General features: G+C 33.7%; 1 protein-coding gene across 1 annotated transcript in view; it reads right to left on the bottom strand.

The window, feature by feature from the left end:
* Positions 1 to 18,063, bottom strand: part of PXDNL (peroxidasin like) — a 361,514-nt gene that overhangs the window by 10,854 nt on the left and 332,597 nt on the right. The window contains exon 21 of the mRNA XM_044682749.1: positions 13,964 to 14,093. Within this exon, the coding sequence (XP_044538684.1) occupies positions 13,964 to 14,093 (130 nt within the window). The remainder of the gene's footprint in view (positions 1 to 13,963; positions 14,094 to 18,063) is intronic.

The raw sequence follows: 18,063 nt of genomic DNA, 5'->3' as shown, positions 1-18,063 counted from the left end.
TTCCAGCTGTCACATTTTAGAAAGCATATTGATAACCAAGAGAGTATATTTAGAAGAACATTCAGGACAGTGAAATATCTCAAGAGTAAAACATTTAAGAAATAGTAGGAAAAAATGGGGAGTTAGAGCCTGTAAAAGACAAGAATGTTGGGGAGGAGTACCTTAACAACTTGCATTTGGAAGGAAAGAGAAACTCAAAAGAAGAAAGAACTAAATGCATTAGGTAGAAGTTTTAAAGATACCTGATGTAATAAAGAAAAAAAACCTTCTAAACATAAAAGCTATCCAAAAGAGGAAGATTGCCTCAATAGATTTCACCTCTTTGTAAGCATTTAAGAAGATGCAAGAAAATTTTTTGCTGGATATTTTGTGGAAGGAATTCTTGTTAAGGTACGAGTGGGACTGGTGTTGCCTCAGAATGTTTTTTAATTCATAAAATAGTTTATAAAGGAAATAAATTACATTCAAATAGATATAAAATATATTTTTATTATTTAAAAATTCTCAGACATTAAGTTAAGAAGCTCTATTTACAACATGAAAGATTCTATGATTCTGTAAATCAAAATGTCACCACCACTATCTATTTTGGACTTCAATACTTTTAAGTTCCATTATTACTAATGGAGATAATAACCTTTCCCCAGTGCAGATTGTGACTCTACTACACTTTAGTCATGATCTTCATGAAATGCAGAAGTCCTCTTAGCAAGTTATCTTTAGGAAATACAGTGGTTGGACACTACACTCATTACTCTGCAGCTAAGTGGGTGATATGTTTAAACTCAGATGGCTTTTTCTCAGATGACATATATTTTGTCCTTCACATATTCAAAACACTTCCAGCCTAAAATGCGTGCCCTGGCATACTCTTCCAGAATGAATCTAGTCCCCTTCATGTCATGATGGATTACCAGATGAAGTTTCAGTTGTGGCTTTTAAGGGGGAAATGCTTTTTTATCTCACCCCCCCCCCAAAAAAAGTTCACAAGATAAAGCAATCTTCTCCACAAATAAATTACCAGGAATACTCTGAACATATGATATAGTTTAAACCCACTAAAAGCACATTTTCAATATAAAGAGAATGTGCACTGTTAAAGACTATACACATCCCCCATGGCATGACATGTAAAGTCAAAGTTAAAACAGTGGGGTTTTGAAGGAAATAGCAGAAGGGTCACAGGAGCAGATGAGAACAGTTGCTTCAGCAATGACACTCTAGTCAAGCTCCCAGATTTTTCTGCATATCAACTAAATTACACTCTAGAGAGGCATTATGATATTAACTCTTAAAGGAGGGTATGTAACACTGGAAAATTGAAAATGTAGCTGAGAAATAAAATAAACAGAATAATCTTGAAGGTAGTAAGATTAGTAATCATATGGCCAAGGTTTGTCTATGACTTAAGGCATTCCAATCAATGTAGAATCCTTCTTCATATATTTTTGTTTCCTCTCATAATAGATTCACAATTTTTTTTATTTTAATGAGTCAATATTATTTAAAATTATTTTCCCTCTTGAGATTAATCTCATACCAAACTGATTTTCTAAAGGAAAAAAATTGTGCTCTAAGTGAAAACTAATTTACAATCAGATATACTATATTTGATATGATAATACCATAGGAAAACAAGATTCACTTAAAGTTTTTAACTTTATTTTATGTCTTCATTTACCTTGCTAGCACAATAAAGATTTACCTGAAAATTGCTTCATTAAAAAAGTTATCATAAAGGAAATTTTCCTTTAAATTGAGAAATGTTATGAAACCCAGTTTAGGGGGGGAAATATAAGACATTCATTATTCTCATAAGATAATATTTAGCATCTTTGATATAAATCTAATTACTTAAGTTGTAATAAAAGATAATATTTGGTATCATATACCACTTTATTTCGATTCAAATTAACAGATTTATTTTTTTAAGCTTAAGCTATGGATAATTTAACCAGACAGTGTAGTGTAGTAGCTACAGTATGCCTCTGACATGCCATTTATGTGATCTTGACAAAACCATTTCATAATGACTCAGGTAAGTATCAAAGACTCTAAGTTACTCCTTCCACCCACGTCAGGCAGACAAGTTCCCAGGCCATTCTTGGGTCTCTGCCTTTTGATTCCATTACTACTTTCCTTAAATGACTTGGTTTTTCATTTTCAATATTATACTCACCCAGATCCCCATTATTAGTCAATTAAGAGGACTTATAGTTCTGAAGGCTAATGGAAACTGACCTTTCTTTAGATATCTATCAGAAACTAAAGCACTTCAACATCTCTGGACCATAAGTAACTGGATTTTTTTTCAGTGACTTCCTATCACTTGGTCCTTTAAGCTATATTAAAATTTTAATAAAAATAAAAATACTGAAAGGTTTGTATAACCATTATCAACATATTTTCCTAGGACCATGACCCTACCACCACCCCACTTCCAGTTCCTAATAATTTGGCATAATACATTAATATTTGTAAAGTGCCTGGCACCTAGTAAGCCCTTAAAATTCTTGTTTCCTTTTTCAGAATACATCAAATAAGTCTATGGAGTTCTTCCATCATTTTTCAACTGTCTTAATTTGTGAATTTCCATCATAATGTAATATGGATTATTTTAGGAGAGTAGTCACATATTTTCAAACAGAAGACATCTTGGAAAGAGAAATGAACTGAGTGGTTTGTTTGTCTTTTAAACTGTAATTCAAAATTGAACCAAACACTAAAATAGTATGATTTGGTTTTTCCCTTTTGTCATAGCTCAGATACTTCAACATGTCTAATTCACTGTGACAACCATTGTGGTCAACAATAAACATGAAATCAAGAAATGTCCAGTTGTTCACAACTAATACAACTGGTTGATCTGATTCTACAATGGTCACATAATTACAGGCCAATTGTTCAAGTTATTTCATCTTGTTGGACCTCATTTTTCTTGCCAATAAATAGAGGATGTAGAATTAAGTGATTTCTAATGTCCCTTCTAGTGCCCAACATGATGTCTTGCATATGTTAGATATTTAATAAATATTGGCCAAATTAATAGAATTCATAGAAACTCAAACTTTTAAAGGAACTCAGAAATCATCTAGCCTCGACAGTCACACACCCCTGGGTAGGAATCCCATCTATAACACTCTTAGGAAGATATCATCTAATTTTCCACTTTGGGACAGCTAGAATTATTAGGAAAATATCAACTTAAAGATGAAAACCAAAATCTGCCTTTATAATTCTGGTTTATTATTTATAGTTCTTTCTTATGGGACCCAGTAGAACTAATCTCATCTCTTTTCCAGTAAAAGACATTCAAATATATGAAGACATCTATTACATCTCCCACCTAAATCTTCTCTAAAATGAACATTCTTGGTTCTTTAAACTGATCCTTGTGCTTTCAGGGCCCAGAATTATCAGAACTCCACAATTCAACAAATTCTTATTAATGGTCTAATTATTATGAACATAAAGGTAAAAACATAAGGAAATAAACAGAAAACCCATTAATTAAAAAAGCAATGGCAAAATCACAAATATTAGAATGTATGTGGGGAAATGGAGACACAAATATACTTGGTAGAACTATGAAAAAATCCAACCATTTTGGAGAGCAATCTGGAATTATGCTCAAAAAGTTATAACAATTGTGTATACCTTTCGACCCAGAAATACCACAATTTGGTTTATTTCCTAGGGTGATTAGAAAAAAAAGGAAAATAATTTCTATATTCTAAAATGTTTATAGAAGTTCTTTGTGGTAACAAAAAACTGGAAATTGAAGGGATGTCCATCAAATGGCTAAATAATTTGTGGCATATGATTGTGATGAAATACTACAGAAATGACAAGCAGGTTAATTTTGGAAAATCATGGAAATTATGAAGAGTGAAATGAGCAGAACCAAGAGAACACAAGAGAATACAGTAACAGAAATAATGTTTGAAAAATAATCTGGGTATATCCACCTCCACAGAAAGAACTGGTAAATAGAAATAAATAAGACATACTTTTATATATACATATGCCTTTTTGTCAAATGATGCCTCCTTTAATTGGGGTGGGGAGGGAGAGAGGTAGTTAATTGGGCATTTTTATGTAACAAAAAATAAATTTTAAAATAGTGATATTTATAACTAAAAACAATGCTACACATATGATCTCTCCAAGGCAGAATTCAGGAGATATTATTCTCTTCAATTTGAGCACTTAAAGAAGACATTAGTTTTTTTTTTTTAATTGTCATGCCATTCTATTGGTGTATTTCAAAATTATTTTGATGTTCTTATTTTTAACAGAAAAGCAAAAAATGGGTAGGGAGAGGAACTATGAATTTATTTGATATGGGAACTTTCTGGGGAGTTAACCCCTTCTAACAATATAGATTGGCTTCATCTATGAAACAAACAATTTGAGGATATTGCCTAGAGCCTTTAGAGATTAAGTGACTTGCCCAGGTTCACACAGCCGGTATATATCATAAAGTCAGAGGCAGATTTGAGCCCATGTCTAGCTAGCTTTAAAGCCAATTCTATATTCTCTAGTATAGAACTGAGGCAACTATAGCCCAAAGGGCAAATCCAAGCTGTAGCTTGTTTTGATACTGATAGGAATAGATTTTTTTAATTTTAAAATTAAGTTTTGTTGCATTTTAAAATTTAAAAAAATTCTTAACTCACCAACCATACAAAAATGGGTAGAGCTTGATGGAATATGCCAATCCTTCCTCCGGGCCATATTGCTTTTCTTTAATAGACAAACTGCACTTTTTAAAAATTAAGATTCAATAACTGATTATTAAATATGATAACAATAACAATAACTGATATTAAAAGAAGATTCCATTTCCATTAGTATTCAAATGCAACAAAATTTGTTCTGCATAAGTTATCCAGGAGAAAAATTTATAAAATATCTTTCATTGTCAATTCAAAAAGAATATCAAACATTATAAGATCAATAAATCAGATATCACTGTTCACGTATTCAAGATTTCTATTAGAGTCTATTAAACACTTTGCTTCCTTGTGCCAGGGACTCTTATGTCATGTTCCTCAGAGAAACATGTTGACTTCATGAGCATAATTACTGAGTCCTGTAAATTCAGAATCCTTTTGGTTACAACTATGAACAAGTTTCCGTGAACATATTTGAGACTACTAAAATAATGGTTTTCTTAATTAGCACTAGACTTGAATTAGGAAGATCTGAGTTTAAATAAACACTTACTAGCTGGTTGACTATGGACTAACAAGTTACTTAATCTCTGCTTGCCTTAGTTTCTTTATCTGTAAAATGAGGAAAATAATAGCACCTATCTCTTAGGGTTTGGGGACAGTCAAATGAGATCTTCACACTTATAAAGGCATTTGCAACTAACTATTTTATTGATAATAATTATTGTTGAATACATTTATCAATTTATGTAGAGAAAATAAGACAGTCTGATAAACATTTTGCTATCAAAATTACAACTTACATAGATTTGTAATATCTTCTGGTGTGTTACTACAATCCTTGGAGAGGTTCTCATCTTTGTCCTTTGGTAAAACTTAACATAGGATAAAAATCTTTCTTTTGTTATTTTAATATCTTAATGATACCAATGTAGAAGAGTCAGTGGAGAGCCTGCATCATATTCATCTGAGATCCTGATATGACACATTAGCTATTCTAAAGGATAACCAAGGTACTAGAGGTTTAATGATTCTGAAGATTTGAATACTGAAAGCTTTACATGGAGGTTATCTTCTTTTATTAATCTAACTTCCTTTGTTTATTTGTTAAAGCAAAACATCTCCCTCCCTTCTCCCCATTAAAGAATGCATAATTTGAGAAAAAGATGTGTATATATATATTTATATATGTAATAAATATATATAATAAACATATATATAAAAAGATGTATATATATATTTATATATATTTACATATATATAACACTGACCCATTTATTTCTATTTATTATTTCTATTTATAAATTCTTTCTCTGGAGGTAGATATACACAAGTAATTCTTCAAATGATATTTTTGTTGCTGTATATAATTTTCTCTTGGTTCTGCTTTTATCTTCTTGAGGCAGCTACTTGATATTGAATGCAGCATTCTATCTCCCATCTTCATATTAGTATAGATCATCCCTCAAGCCTTGAATGCTTTCCTTATTCACTATAGGTTCTTAGAATTTATGCTTCTTTTACAACCTAAGTGCTGCCCTCTATTCAGAGCCAGAGCTTTTTCAGAAAGTCTGTTTTTACTGATCTCTCTCCTCAAATTATCTTGTAATTATTCATCATTATGTGCTATATACCCTCAGAAAAGTAGGAAACTAGCTAGTAGAGTGGATAGAACATTTGACACTGAGTCAAGAAAATGAGTTCAGATCAGATCTCAAATATTTACTAGCTGTGCAACCCTGGACAAGTCTTTTAACCTCTCTCAGCCTCTGTTTTCTCATCTTTAAAATGGAGTAATAAGAGTATCTACCTCACATGTTAGTTGTGAGGATAAAATGGTATTGTATTTCTAAAATACTTTGCAAACCTTGAAATACTACAGAAGTTCAAGCTCTTCTTATTATTTTAATAGGGACTATTGTATTTTTGTCTTTGTACTTCTATTGCCTTTGTTGAGAGGGAGATTAGTTATTAATTAAGTATTAAGGTGGACCTAGCAGGAAGGACTGGAGCATTCCAGGATGGAATGAAGGAGTAGGAAGTGGCGTGTGCCCTGAGAGAGACTCCATTAGGGGTTGGCACAAACTGTTGTTAGCCCTGGGAGATCTCAGAGTTAACTTAAGGACACCCTGCATCCTGATTTCCCTGGGATCCTGTGTGGTGGTGGCATCTAGCAAGGGGACAAGACCTACAGAGCAGCACCAGGTGGAGGAGGAGTTTGCGATCTGGTGGGCAGCATCTCAAGCACACTCGCTCTACTTGGATACCTTGGACCACCTTGGCTTTTGGCATCCTGAGATCATCTGTGGATTACCGTGAGAACCCTCAAAGCCACCCACAGGCCCTTAGCTGTGCTGGTCAAGCCTGGCTGGAACCAGGTTTGAAGCCTTCACAGTGACTCCTGCACTGCTCCTTTGGGCTCTGCCTGCTTAGATCCCTAAGATTAGAGTAGAGAAGTCCTCCCCTCACCCTGTGGTTTTGCCATTCAGGTTTTAGTGTAGAATTCCCTATCCCACCTTTTAGTTGAACATAATTAAACCTGTAAAAACCTTTTTACCTTGCCTGCTGGTTTCTAAGACTCTGGCCTAGTGGTGAGCTGGTGACAGTTGGTGACATTCTTGTCAGTTATCAGCAGCTTAGTTGTTTACTCTGATCTCTCCATCCTGGTCCAGTCTCTCCTACAACCCAGTGTGTGTACCCACAACCATTTAGATTATATTTTAACATCCCTGGTGTGCCTCCAAATTTTTCACACCTTACATGGTGATTTTTCAAATAATAGGCACATATAAATGCTGACTAAATTAAAATGAATAAAATCTGCTCCTTAAACATTTTTGTTGTCCTCCTTCTAAAAAGTTTTCTGAATGATTTCATTCCAAACTCTCCATGGGCTTGTTTTCTCCAGAACTTATTTTCTCTGTTTTATTAAGTTAAACTGCTTATAACCTTCAATAATCAAAAAATTTGGCAAATGCTAAATCCTTGCCATGAAGAAGTCAAAAAGAGTCCTCAAATGGTCTAACATCACAAAAACTTGTATCCCTTTGCTCAAATCTAAAAGCCAAGGACAACACCAGTTCATAGCATAATGTAATTCATAATGTAAGCAAATTCTGAGCTAGTCTCAAAAACAATGTAAATTAATTAAGGTATAAACAAGCCAATGGCACATTTTCTGTGAGAGCCTACTAAATAATATAGTCCCAAGAGAGCATTTCTGGATGAAAATGCAAGAAAAACAATAAAATAGATTTGAATTGGAATAAATGATCTGGTATTTCTATGGCAATCCATCCTCTTTTCAATAAGAGTAGAACTACCATATTTGGACTCTTCCACCACAGTGCTTGGTATACTCTGTCAGGAAGGGGCAACAACATTGAAAAAAGACAAAACTGGGGAGGGGGTCAATTAGGTAGCTCAGCGGATTTAGAGCCAGGCCTACAGAGAGGAGATTCTGGGTTCAAATCTGATCTCAGATACTTCCTAGCTGTATGATCCTGGGCAAGTCACTTAACCCCCTAGCCCTTACCATATCTTCTGCCATGGAACCAATATACAGTATTGATTCTAAGCTAAAGGGTAAGGATCTTAAAAATAAATAAATAACAAAATTGTGAAAAATAGATAAAACTGAACAAGCACACCTAGAAGAAATAATGTCAAAAATAATGTCATTTTAAAGGTTTCTAGAAATTGATATCCATGGTATTGCAAAAAAGAAAATCCTCCCAAAGTAGAAAAAGCACAATTCAAACTATTTCAAAAAATAGGTGAGATATCAGCATGCCGCTAGCATCTATTACTTCTTTTTCTCTAATACTCTGATACCTAAATATAGCTATGACCCTATCAGTGTTGGTATTCTAGATTACACTCATCCATGCCTGCCCAACCCAAGGAATTCCCAAAATAATAAAGGAATAAAGCAATTCCCATTGATTTGCCATAGGGATTCAAGCCAATGTGTACCTGGAAAGGGTCAAGGGAAAAGGGAAGGAAGACTTTCCCAAATCCTTCTGACATTATGAGAATACTTATTGAAAAGAGGGACTATACTCAGCCATTATTCACTATTATCACTTGACTAACCTGTCTTCTTTTTAATCAAACATTTTTTGCTCTTTATTCATACCTGCTTTTTTTATACATTTATAATATGTTGCAATCTATTTATTCTCCCCCCCCTTACCTCTAGATTGCCCTTCAGCTTTTACTACACATTAATTTTTTGAAAACTATTCTGGTTCATAACTCATTATCATACAATACTCCTGGAGAACACTGACATTAAATAGGTGGATACATGTTTCAGGGAGAAGGTGAAACCATTAAAGAACATTACAATTTTCCAAAGCAATCAAGGATGCTATTCTCCTCTTATTTATTTCTGAGTCTAATGAATCATACATTTTCAGTGTCTGACTCAAATAAATGCATTGCTGAATAAGTCCTACAGGGTTCTATATTGTCTATCTAGACAATAAGCTGATGGTAAATGAATGATGATCCCAAACCAAATTCAAATATAATTAGGAAATGTTTAACAAAATAAATAAAAAATTAATAGAACACAGATAATATTAATATATGGTTTTCCAAGGCAAAATGTAGCCCACAGATTTTCTTATGTATAAGTAGTGACCCTTGTTTCTATTTTATTTTGATAGGGCTACTCTGGTTAATCAGCATTCTTCATCTATTTTTGTTTTATTTTCCTCTATGGAAATTAAGTTCTTTTTAGTGAAAATGGATGTTAGTTAGGAAACTCTAATGTTCCAGAGTTTTATTGTTATTATAATTAAAAGTATAATTTAAAGTTATTATAATAATTATTATGTTATTATAATTAAAAGTACAATTAAAAGTAAAAAAGAAATAACTGACATAAGCCTGTTTTACATGATAATGATTTTAAATATTTTCTTATGAAAATAATCTATAGATACATTGAGGATTTTCATGATGAGGTAATTAGATAGAAAGAATGAAGATTAAGCAACATCCCTCAAAAATATTTTATAATATCCAAATTATTTATCATAATACAACTGACTAAAAGGTGTAGAGGTGATTTCATACTGTGCCTATCATTTGTTGGGTATTAGAAAGCATTTGATTTAGTAATGCAAAATATTGTCCTAAAGTCTCTCCCACAGCAAGGGATACCTCCTATGTGTAGATCAAAATTTTGTTAAAATTTCTGAAAAACTTGTGGTTTATGATTGCAGTGGAATACTATTGTGCTGTAAGAAATGACAAACATGGTGATCACACAAAAAAAAACCCTGGAAAAACTTTTATGAAGTGATGCAAAGTAGAGTGAGCAGAACCAGGAGAACATTCTATATAGCAATAAAGTACAATCAAACTGTGAACAACTTAACTTTTATCAGCAATGCAAGGATGTAGGGCAACTCCAAGGGACTCATGACAAAAGAAGCTATCCACTGCTTTAGAAGGAACTGATGGAGTTTAAGTACAGATTGAAGTATACCATTCTTCATTTTATTTGCTCCATGAATTTTTCTCTAGTGTAAGCAATATATGTCTTCTTTCACAACTTGATAAATGTAGAAATATATGCTGTATGACAAAACTTGTACAACCTATATCACATTTGCTATCTTGGGAAACAGAGGGAGGTGGGAGGGAGAGAAATTAGATGGATCACAAAATGTTAGAAAATGATTATTAAAAATTGTATCAACATGTAGTCTAGAAAAAAATTTAATTTCAAAAATATATTAAGATTCTTTGAAAATCATAATCACATAAATAGAATGTAAGATCCTTCATGATAGGACTGTTTTTTCATTTGTATTTTTTCCCATTGCTTAACACTGCACATAGGATTTGGCAAGTGCTGAATAAATACTCCATTTATCTCTCTACCGATTATAAAAAACTGCATCCAAATGGAAGAGAAAAAAAAAAAGCAGGATCACCCTGGGGAAACTGCTCAGTGCTTTCATTGCTTTGAAGCTGTTTGCTGCCATGCTAAGTCATTTTTAAGACTATTATTTTTTGTGATGATTTGATATGGCTACAAATTTTAGCACACCATGACCTGAGAATTATCAACAATATAGGTGATTGAAAAGGCAATGAAAACAAACAGTTGGTCATAACAGTATATTACCAATAATGACTTGCACTTAAGAAATGATGTGAAAGACAATGTCAAGGACATGTTTGATCAGAGAGGGAGGAATAAGAGCAAGAGTCTAGAATCCTTGAATCTTTGAAATATGAAAAGAAACAAGAGTCTTCTAATGTGTTACAAATATATTTTATGCCTAAGATGAGGTGTATATGAGATATAAAGCTTCCTTCTCTTCCGCCTCCCTCTCCCCAAGTCTTTTCCCTTTAAAACAAAGAGTTTCACCCTTTTTGTGTATCATTGACCTCTCGGACAGTCTGGTAAAACCTGAGGATTCTCAATAATAATGTTTCTAAATGTATAAAATCAAATATATATATATATATGTATGTATATATATCATTACAAAAGAAATCTATTATATTGAAATACAGCTATCAAGAAATCAAATTAAAACAAATAGTTCCTAGAGTCCAGGTGAGAAACTCTTAACTAATATTATTCTCCATTTATGCAACATCTACATCTGTATGTTTAATCTACAATTTTGTTGCAAGGTCACTTCAGTTGTGTCTGACTCTTTGTGACCCCATTTGGGGTTTTCTTTGGCAAAGATATTGGGGTGGTTTGCCATTTCCTTCTCCTGTTTATCCTAGTTGCCAAAATTGAGGTAAACAGTGTTAAGTGACTTTCCTGGAGCTAATAAGTGCCTAAAGCTGGACTTGAACTTAAATTCTGGTCCTCCTGACTCTAGGACTAGATCTCTATCTACTTTTATCATCTAGCTATATATATGTAGTAATTTGCATTTTGCCTTCCCCCAAAGGGAGATGAGCTCCTTAAGAGCAGTAACTGTGTTATTGCCCCATACATATTAAGCATTTTCAGAATGACGGACTGGACTGGTAGAGAGAGTATTCACATCTAAGAGATCCTAGTTCCACTGAAGTTTCCATGGATCTGCATGTATCTATAGTTAGACAAATAAATAGGTGCATAATTGCCTATATCTGTATTTGTGTTTATATATATATACATAAATATGTATGTGTATATGTGTGCATTTGTGTGTATAAAAAAGATATATAGACAAAAAACAAAATAGAAATTAATTAACTTCATGCTCTGTATGATAATCATTAAATATACCCATTATTCAGAAATATTGTTGGGGAATAAAGACTGATAATACCATATGATTTTTGTTCCTTTGTGTTGCTGAAATGAGCATTAAACTATGCTTTTATTCACACAAACTAAACCATCATCCCATGCAAACAACTATTTACCCAATTCTGACATCATAGACAAAAGGTTGCTTAGAAAGCTTTATATATATTCTCTAGTCCAGATCTTGTGCTGAGTGGGTTCACTTCTAAAAAATCTTGTGTTGGTTAGCTAAGTCAGTCTTAAATTAATAGATGCTACAAAAATCCTATTATGTTGGAATATAAAATTCTGGAGAGGGAGGAGAGTATTCTTTCCTAATATTCGTGTTTATGCATGTACAAACAAATACACAAAAGAGTAGGAAAAGCGGGTTTGAGATTTTGGGTGGGTTTTTTCCTTAGTGTTCCTGCCTATCTCAGATTTCTAAGCTCAAAATAAGTCTAATTACTCCAGCTATGCTACCTTAATCAGTTGCCATTGTATATAGGTTGGCATCCACCATAGGGAAGGTATACTACTGGGGAGAGACTAAAATACCTCTTCACAATTGGCCCTGAATCTTCTACTTCCTTTTGAAGTTATACAAAAGTCACACTGTGCAAGACTGAATCAAAAGCTCCCTAGGCATAAATGTTTAATCCATAACTCCTTCTCTGAGCCATTTGAGACAATACTTAGGCAGCACTACCCAACCACACAAACCTTAACTTAGGGGAATTGTCTTCCTCTTTTTGGCATCATCATGCTGGCTCTTGAGTACATAGTACTTTTCATTGCCAAGATCTTCACTTTCCCTTTAAAATTTACCTCCCCCATGTAACATCTTTTTATTTTCTTTTTATCTTCTGAGGTGACAATTAGCCAATATTGTAGATGGATTTATGATCACTAGAAAAGGCTAAAAGAGATCCCTCAGATTATAATCTTTTCCCATAGGTAACAGGTCTCCATAAAAGGCCCCTATAAAAACCTGAAGACAATATTCCCATCTATCATTTTAGGTTTACTGGGAAGGAAAAGTGATAGATACAGAGACAAGATGATGTGGGAAAATTTTGAGTATAGGACAATCCTTGTCCTTGAACCCCCACACATCCCACCTAAACACCTCAACCATCCAAAATGTATGCTTACCTCAATCTTGGAGACCCAAGGGTTATTTACTTTCATAGACAAAGTTTAAACTACTACAGGCACAGAGTTTCTCTATTATTAATGTACAAAAAGCAGAAGATTCACAGTGACAAAAATGTCTGTGAATACAGATAGCTTGACACTGTGCCCTTAAGCAAGCAGACTTTTATTACAGAAGAGGCATCTACATTTTCCCAATCCATATAGATGAAATTCCCTTTTCATTGCTCCTTTTTCAATTTGAGAGAAGAATGTATAAATCAGAAGCCTCCAAAAACTGAGATGATAAGCACAAAAATAGAAAAATGTAGAATTTTAGTTTTTAATTAGAACATTTCCAGGCAGCTACAAGACAGACAAAATTATGAATGCTGTGGAGCCTTTTGAGTATATTCCAAGAAATGTACTTTTTTCCACACTTGAGCTTTAGGAAATTGCATCCCAAACTACATTCCTTCAGAAATTTGTCAACCTCTATCAGCCAGTTCAGAAATAAGGAATCCCCAGAGCATCATGCACTTAGCTATTTCACCTTAATAGAACAAATACACTCTAGATTGTGTACTATTCAATGATATAATTACCCTAAAGATAAAGGAACTAACTTTTCAATCTTTCTCATGTCTTTTTTCCTTCTCCTCCTATATAATCTATATTTAAGATTAGTATTTATTAGGTTTCACATTATTAAATAACAATAGTCTATCATTATGCTCAATGGATATATGCCTTTTATTCTGGCATCATCTAATAATTACAGTAAATGCCTGTAAAAAACATTCACAGCCAAAGGTCAATATCAAAAGATACTAAAGAGCATTAGTTGACCCCACTGTATTCACTGTAAAAACAGTGGCAGCTACTACTGAAAACAAACCTGTTTCCTGAGAGATATGATGGTTTCTTGAACTTCTGCAGCAAAATGACTGAAATCCTGGGGAAAAGCGGAACTGGACAGATGAGTCCTATTTTCTGTATTTTCAGCCATTGATAATTTTTTGTTATACCTATAATGTAGGAAGCAAAACAAGATTCAGAGTGGAAGGGGGAAGGATCAGAGTCAAATAGAATCAACAAATGTGAGTGCCTACTATGTGCAAGGCACCGGGCTAAGTGCAGGATACAGAGAAAAAATTAAAGTCAGAATGAAAGATTTGAAATTAAAATGAGAATAAAGGAGAATAACCCACAGTGTCATTCTACAGAAATTTCTTTTCAAATGAATTTAAATTACCATTTTTTTTTCTCTACAAACTATGAGCAATGTCATGTTGTGTTGCAAGCACATTTGGTATATTATTTAGATCTCAGAGGTATGTCTTTTCCTAATGATATTTTTTTTCACTTTACACAGTGACAAAGCTGTGACAAATTAAATATCACACATTATGCAGCACCCAGGTGGGAAAGTTGCTGGCTGAATTACATATTCATAGAAATAGCAATGCTAAAACAATGATAAGTCTGGCTGTCAGAAATCAGACCTTAAAAAGCCAGTTGCAAAACAGCCCAACCCTGCTGAATATGAAAGATAAGAAGCCCCATCAGCTTTTGATGCTTTTGAAAAGTTTAAGGCAAGTGACCAGATGATTGTATAGAGTTTAGGAACCAGGAACAAAAGGAGGATGCATTTTGGAGTATTATGTTCTAAAGAGAAAAATTCCATAAAGCAGAACAGAAATCAGAGCCTCATCCGGGGCATATTGGACTATCAGGTGTTCCCTGAACTCAACATGTCAGTTGCATCTCCTCTTCCTAAAACGCACTCTCTTCTCATCACTGTCTTTCAAAATCTTTATCTTCAAGGTTCAAGTTAATTGCTACACTTCAATAAATATTTCCCTGATTCCACTTCTCAAATCTTCCCAGGACATTTTGTATTTTTACTCTCCCCGCCTCATATTCTACATTTTATGTCTCCTATCTTCACATATGTAAGATTCTCACCTGTTGAGGTATCAGCTCCTTATGGCAGAGAGTATATGATTTTCCATTTCTGCATCTCTAATGAGATGTAACATGTAAATCGAGAGCAAGCCTCAAAATCAATAGGCTTAAATTAAAATCACACCTGTGATATACACTGATTGCATGATATTGGTCCAGTCACTTACAATATCAGTGACCCTACGCAACTCTTTTAGGAACGAATTTGCAGAAGTTGCTTGTCTGCATTGATAGAAGGAGGTCAGTCACCAGGAATTCTCTATACTACTGAAATCATAGATCTGGGGAAAAAATGAAATAAGCATCCCTAGTGCTAGGAGAGTGCTTTAAACTTAGCAAATGTTTAATAAATATTTGTTGATTTTATCTGTTTTTGTAATATTTCTATGCTCTTATTAAAAGATGGAAATGATTACATTATAGAATTAAGTTTAGATAGTTAGGATGAATCATCTAATTGTGCTTATGTTTAAGTTTGTTTCACTTTTGTTATTGTGAATATATACTTTCAATTCTTCTGGAAAGAGATTTGGCCTACTTAAGAAGAGACTCTAAATTGGTCCTATGAAGCCAGAGTTTACAAGACAGAAGAGCCTACAGAAGAACCTGAAGACAATTGACCAGAAAGGATGCAAAACCTGGGGAAAAAATTAAGTGAGAAAAATAAAATGTATAGAAGCTATGCATAGCAGCAACTAGTAACTAAGGAACCATAGTAACCAAGTTAGCTTTATGCTCTTTTCTTTTCTGATAAAAGGAAGTTGAAATTAAGAAATAAAGGCAGAGGAAACAATGCCACAGAGACCTATATAGCATTAGCTACTTATAGAAGACCTGGAAGAGAAAGGATGCCATGCTATCACCCTCAATAATTCTCAATCAGAGAAAAGATATGGAATTAAATTGATCCTTAAGTATAAGGTAAGTAGGTTGAGAAGAAGTGGCACATATTGGTTAGATGCTGAGCCTTGGAATGAAAGGAGTTAAGTTGGCATTCTAGATCTATGACTGTACAAATCACTTTTTCACCTTAGATTTTGTTTCTTCGTCTATAAAATGAGCTTACTACCTATTTAGATCAGGCAAAAACTGGCTTTTTAAATAATTCAATGTTTATTTAATAAATCTTTTTACGAGACCATTTGAATGTAGAGTAGTCTAGTTTTCCTTAATACACCGTCTGGCACATAGTAAATTCTCAGTAAATGTTTCTTGTCTGACTGACTTTCAATAATGATTACTGGAGGTATCAAAAGTGGATGGTGGATGAACTGTCCTGAAAAGGAATTATTAAGCCCTCATGCCTGTAGATTTTAAAATTAATATTCAATATCTCCAAAGTATATTCATAAAGATTTATTAATATTTAACTAGAGACCTAGAGAACAGGGAGCACTCACCACTCACATGGAAGAGAGAGCGAGAGGAAAGTTACCCAAAACTTATATACAATCACGTAAAAGACACACATAAACAAATAGAGAAAAAAGGAACCTTGGGACTAGGGGAGAATCCTGGGAGGTGAAGTATAATTTCCACTTACACATGCTAGAGGTGCTTGTCCTCCCTGCACACCACATACTATCCTTTTCAGAACTGCTTATCAATATTTCGTATCTACCTGCCATCTAGTTCTCACCTGTGGCTCCAAGAAGCAATAGCATGGGGAGAATGCAAAGCAGCCATACCCCAGCAAAACCATCTTGGCAGACTAGCTAAACAAGTCTGAGGGTAGCTGAGAGACCTCAAACCCTTTGGTGATTTAGGAGAAAGTCTACCCTAAGCATGTGAAGACTTCCCTCTAGAAGAATTTGTGGAGGAGAACAATTATTTCCAATGATTTTAAAGGCAGCTAACACAGGCCCTCTGAAGTACCTAGAACTTGTTATTTCTCACTTCTGCCTCAAAACTGGCCCATCTAAAGTGAATTGTTTCATTGTAGGAATTGGTTTCAGTAAACAGATAAAAGGAGAGAGGATTTTCACCAGAAAGGAATATTATTACTGTAAAACTTCTCAGATCAAAATTCCATCCTAGAAATCATGCTAGCATACCTTAAAACTTGAAAAAAAACACTAAGCAACTTGCTACTACAGCACTTCATATTCTGATTATTGTTAACTATATCTCTAGTGTATCAAATCTCAACTTCACTGCAGTTTAGTCAATGCAGCTTAGTCAATGATCTTCAAGAGTTTATGTGGTGAAACTAAGAGACTTTCAGGCTAAGGAAAAGTCTACAACTAGATCTCTCATATCAGAGGAGGACATCCTTAGGGTTAACTGAGGATTAAAGAAAAGGTTTCTTTCTTTACTCATCCAAAGAAAAGGCTTCAGCTAAGGCTGAACAAAAGAGAGGACAACTTTAGTGACTATTCCAAAGGAAAAGTCTTCAGAAAAGATACCAGGTCAAAGGAAGGCTCCTCAACTTCATCTGATACTTGGAATAAGAGAAATCTACCTCCTTAGTCCTTATAACAAAACCTGAGTCCTTATAACAAAAACAAACAAAACAAAACAAAGCAGTCCTTTATTATGCCAGGAACTTCAAAGAGCCAGAAGAGGAATATAATTCAAAAACATCCATAATCAAAAGCTCAAAGAAAACAAAACTTGTCCAGAACAATAATCAAAAATTTTCAAATAAATAATGCAAGAGTTTTTAAAAAGTATAAAAAAATGAAAATTGAAAGGGGTGGGGAGGCAATAGCTCAACAGAAGAGTTATAAAACTTTGTTCTAGCAAAAAAGTTCCTAAAAATCAGAATGGACTAAAAGGAAATGAATGGCTCCAGGAAATAACAAGAATTCTTCAAACAAAAAGAAATGAGAAAAATGTAAGATATCTCACATTAAACACAAGTGAAATAGGAAATATGTCAAGGAGAGATAACTTTTAAGAATCACAGTATTATCTGAAATCCATGACCAGAACAAGAACCTGATATAATATTTCAACAAATCATTAAAGCAATTTTGCTCAGGCATATTAGAATGAGAGTAATCTGAAAATAGAAAGACTATGAATAAC

Source organism: Gracilinanus agilis, chromosome 1, assembly GCF_016433145.1.
Source record: "Gracilinanus agilis isolate LMUSP501 chromosome 1, AgileGrace, whole genome shotgun sequence".
In the NCBI taxonomy this organism is placed as follows: Eukaryota; Metazoa; Chordata; class Mammalia; order Didelphimorphia; family Didelphidae; genus Gracilinanus; species Gracilinanus agilis.
This window is presented reverse-complemented; position numbering and strand designations above follow the sequence as displayed.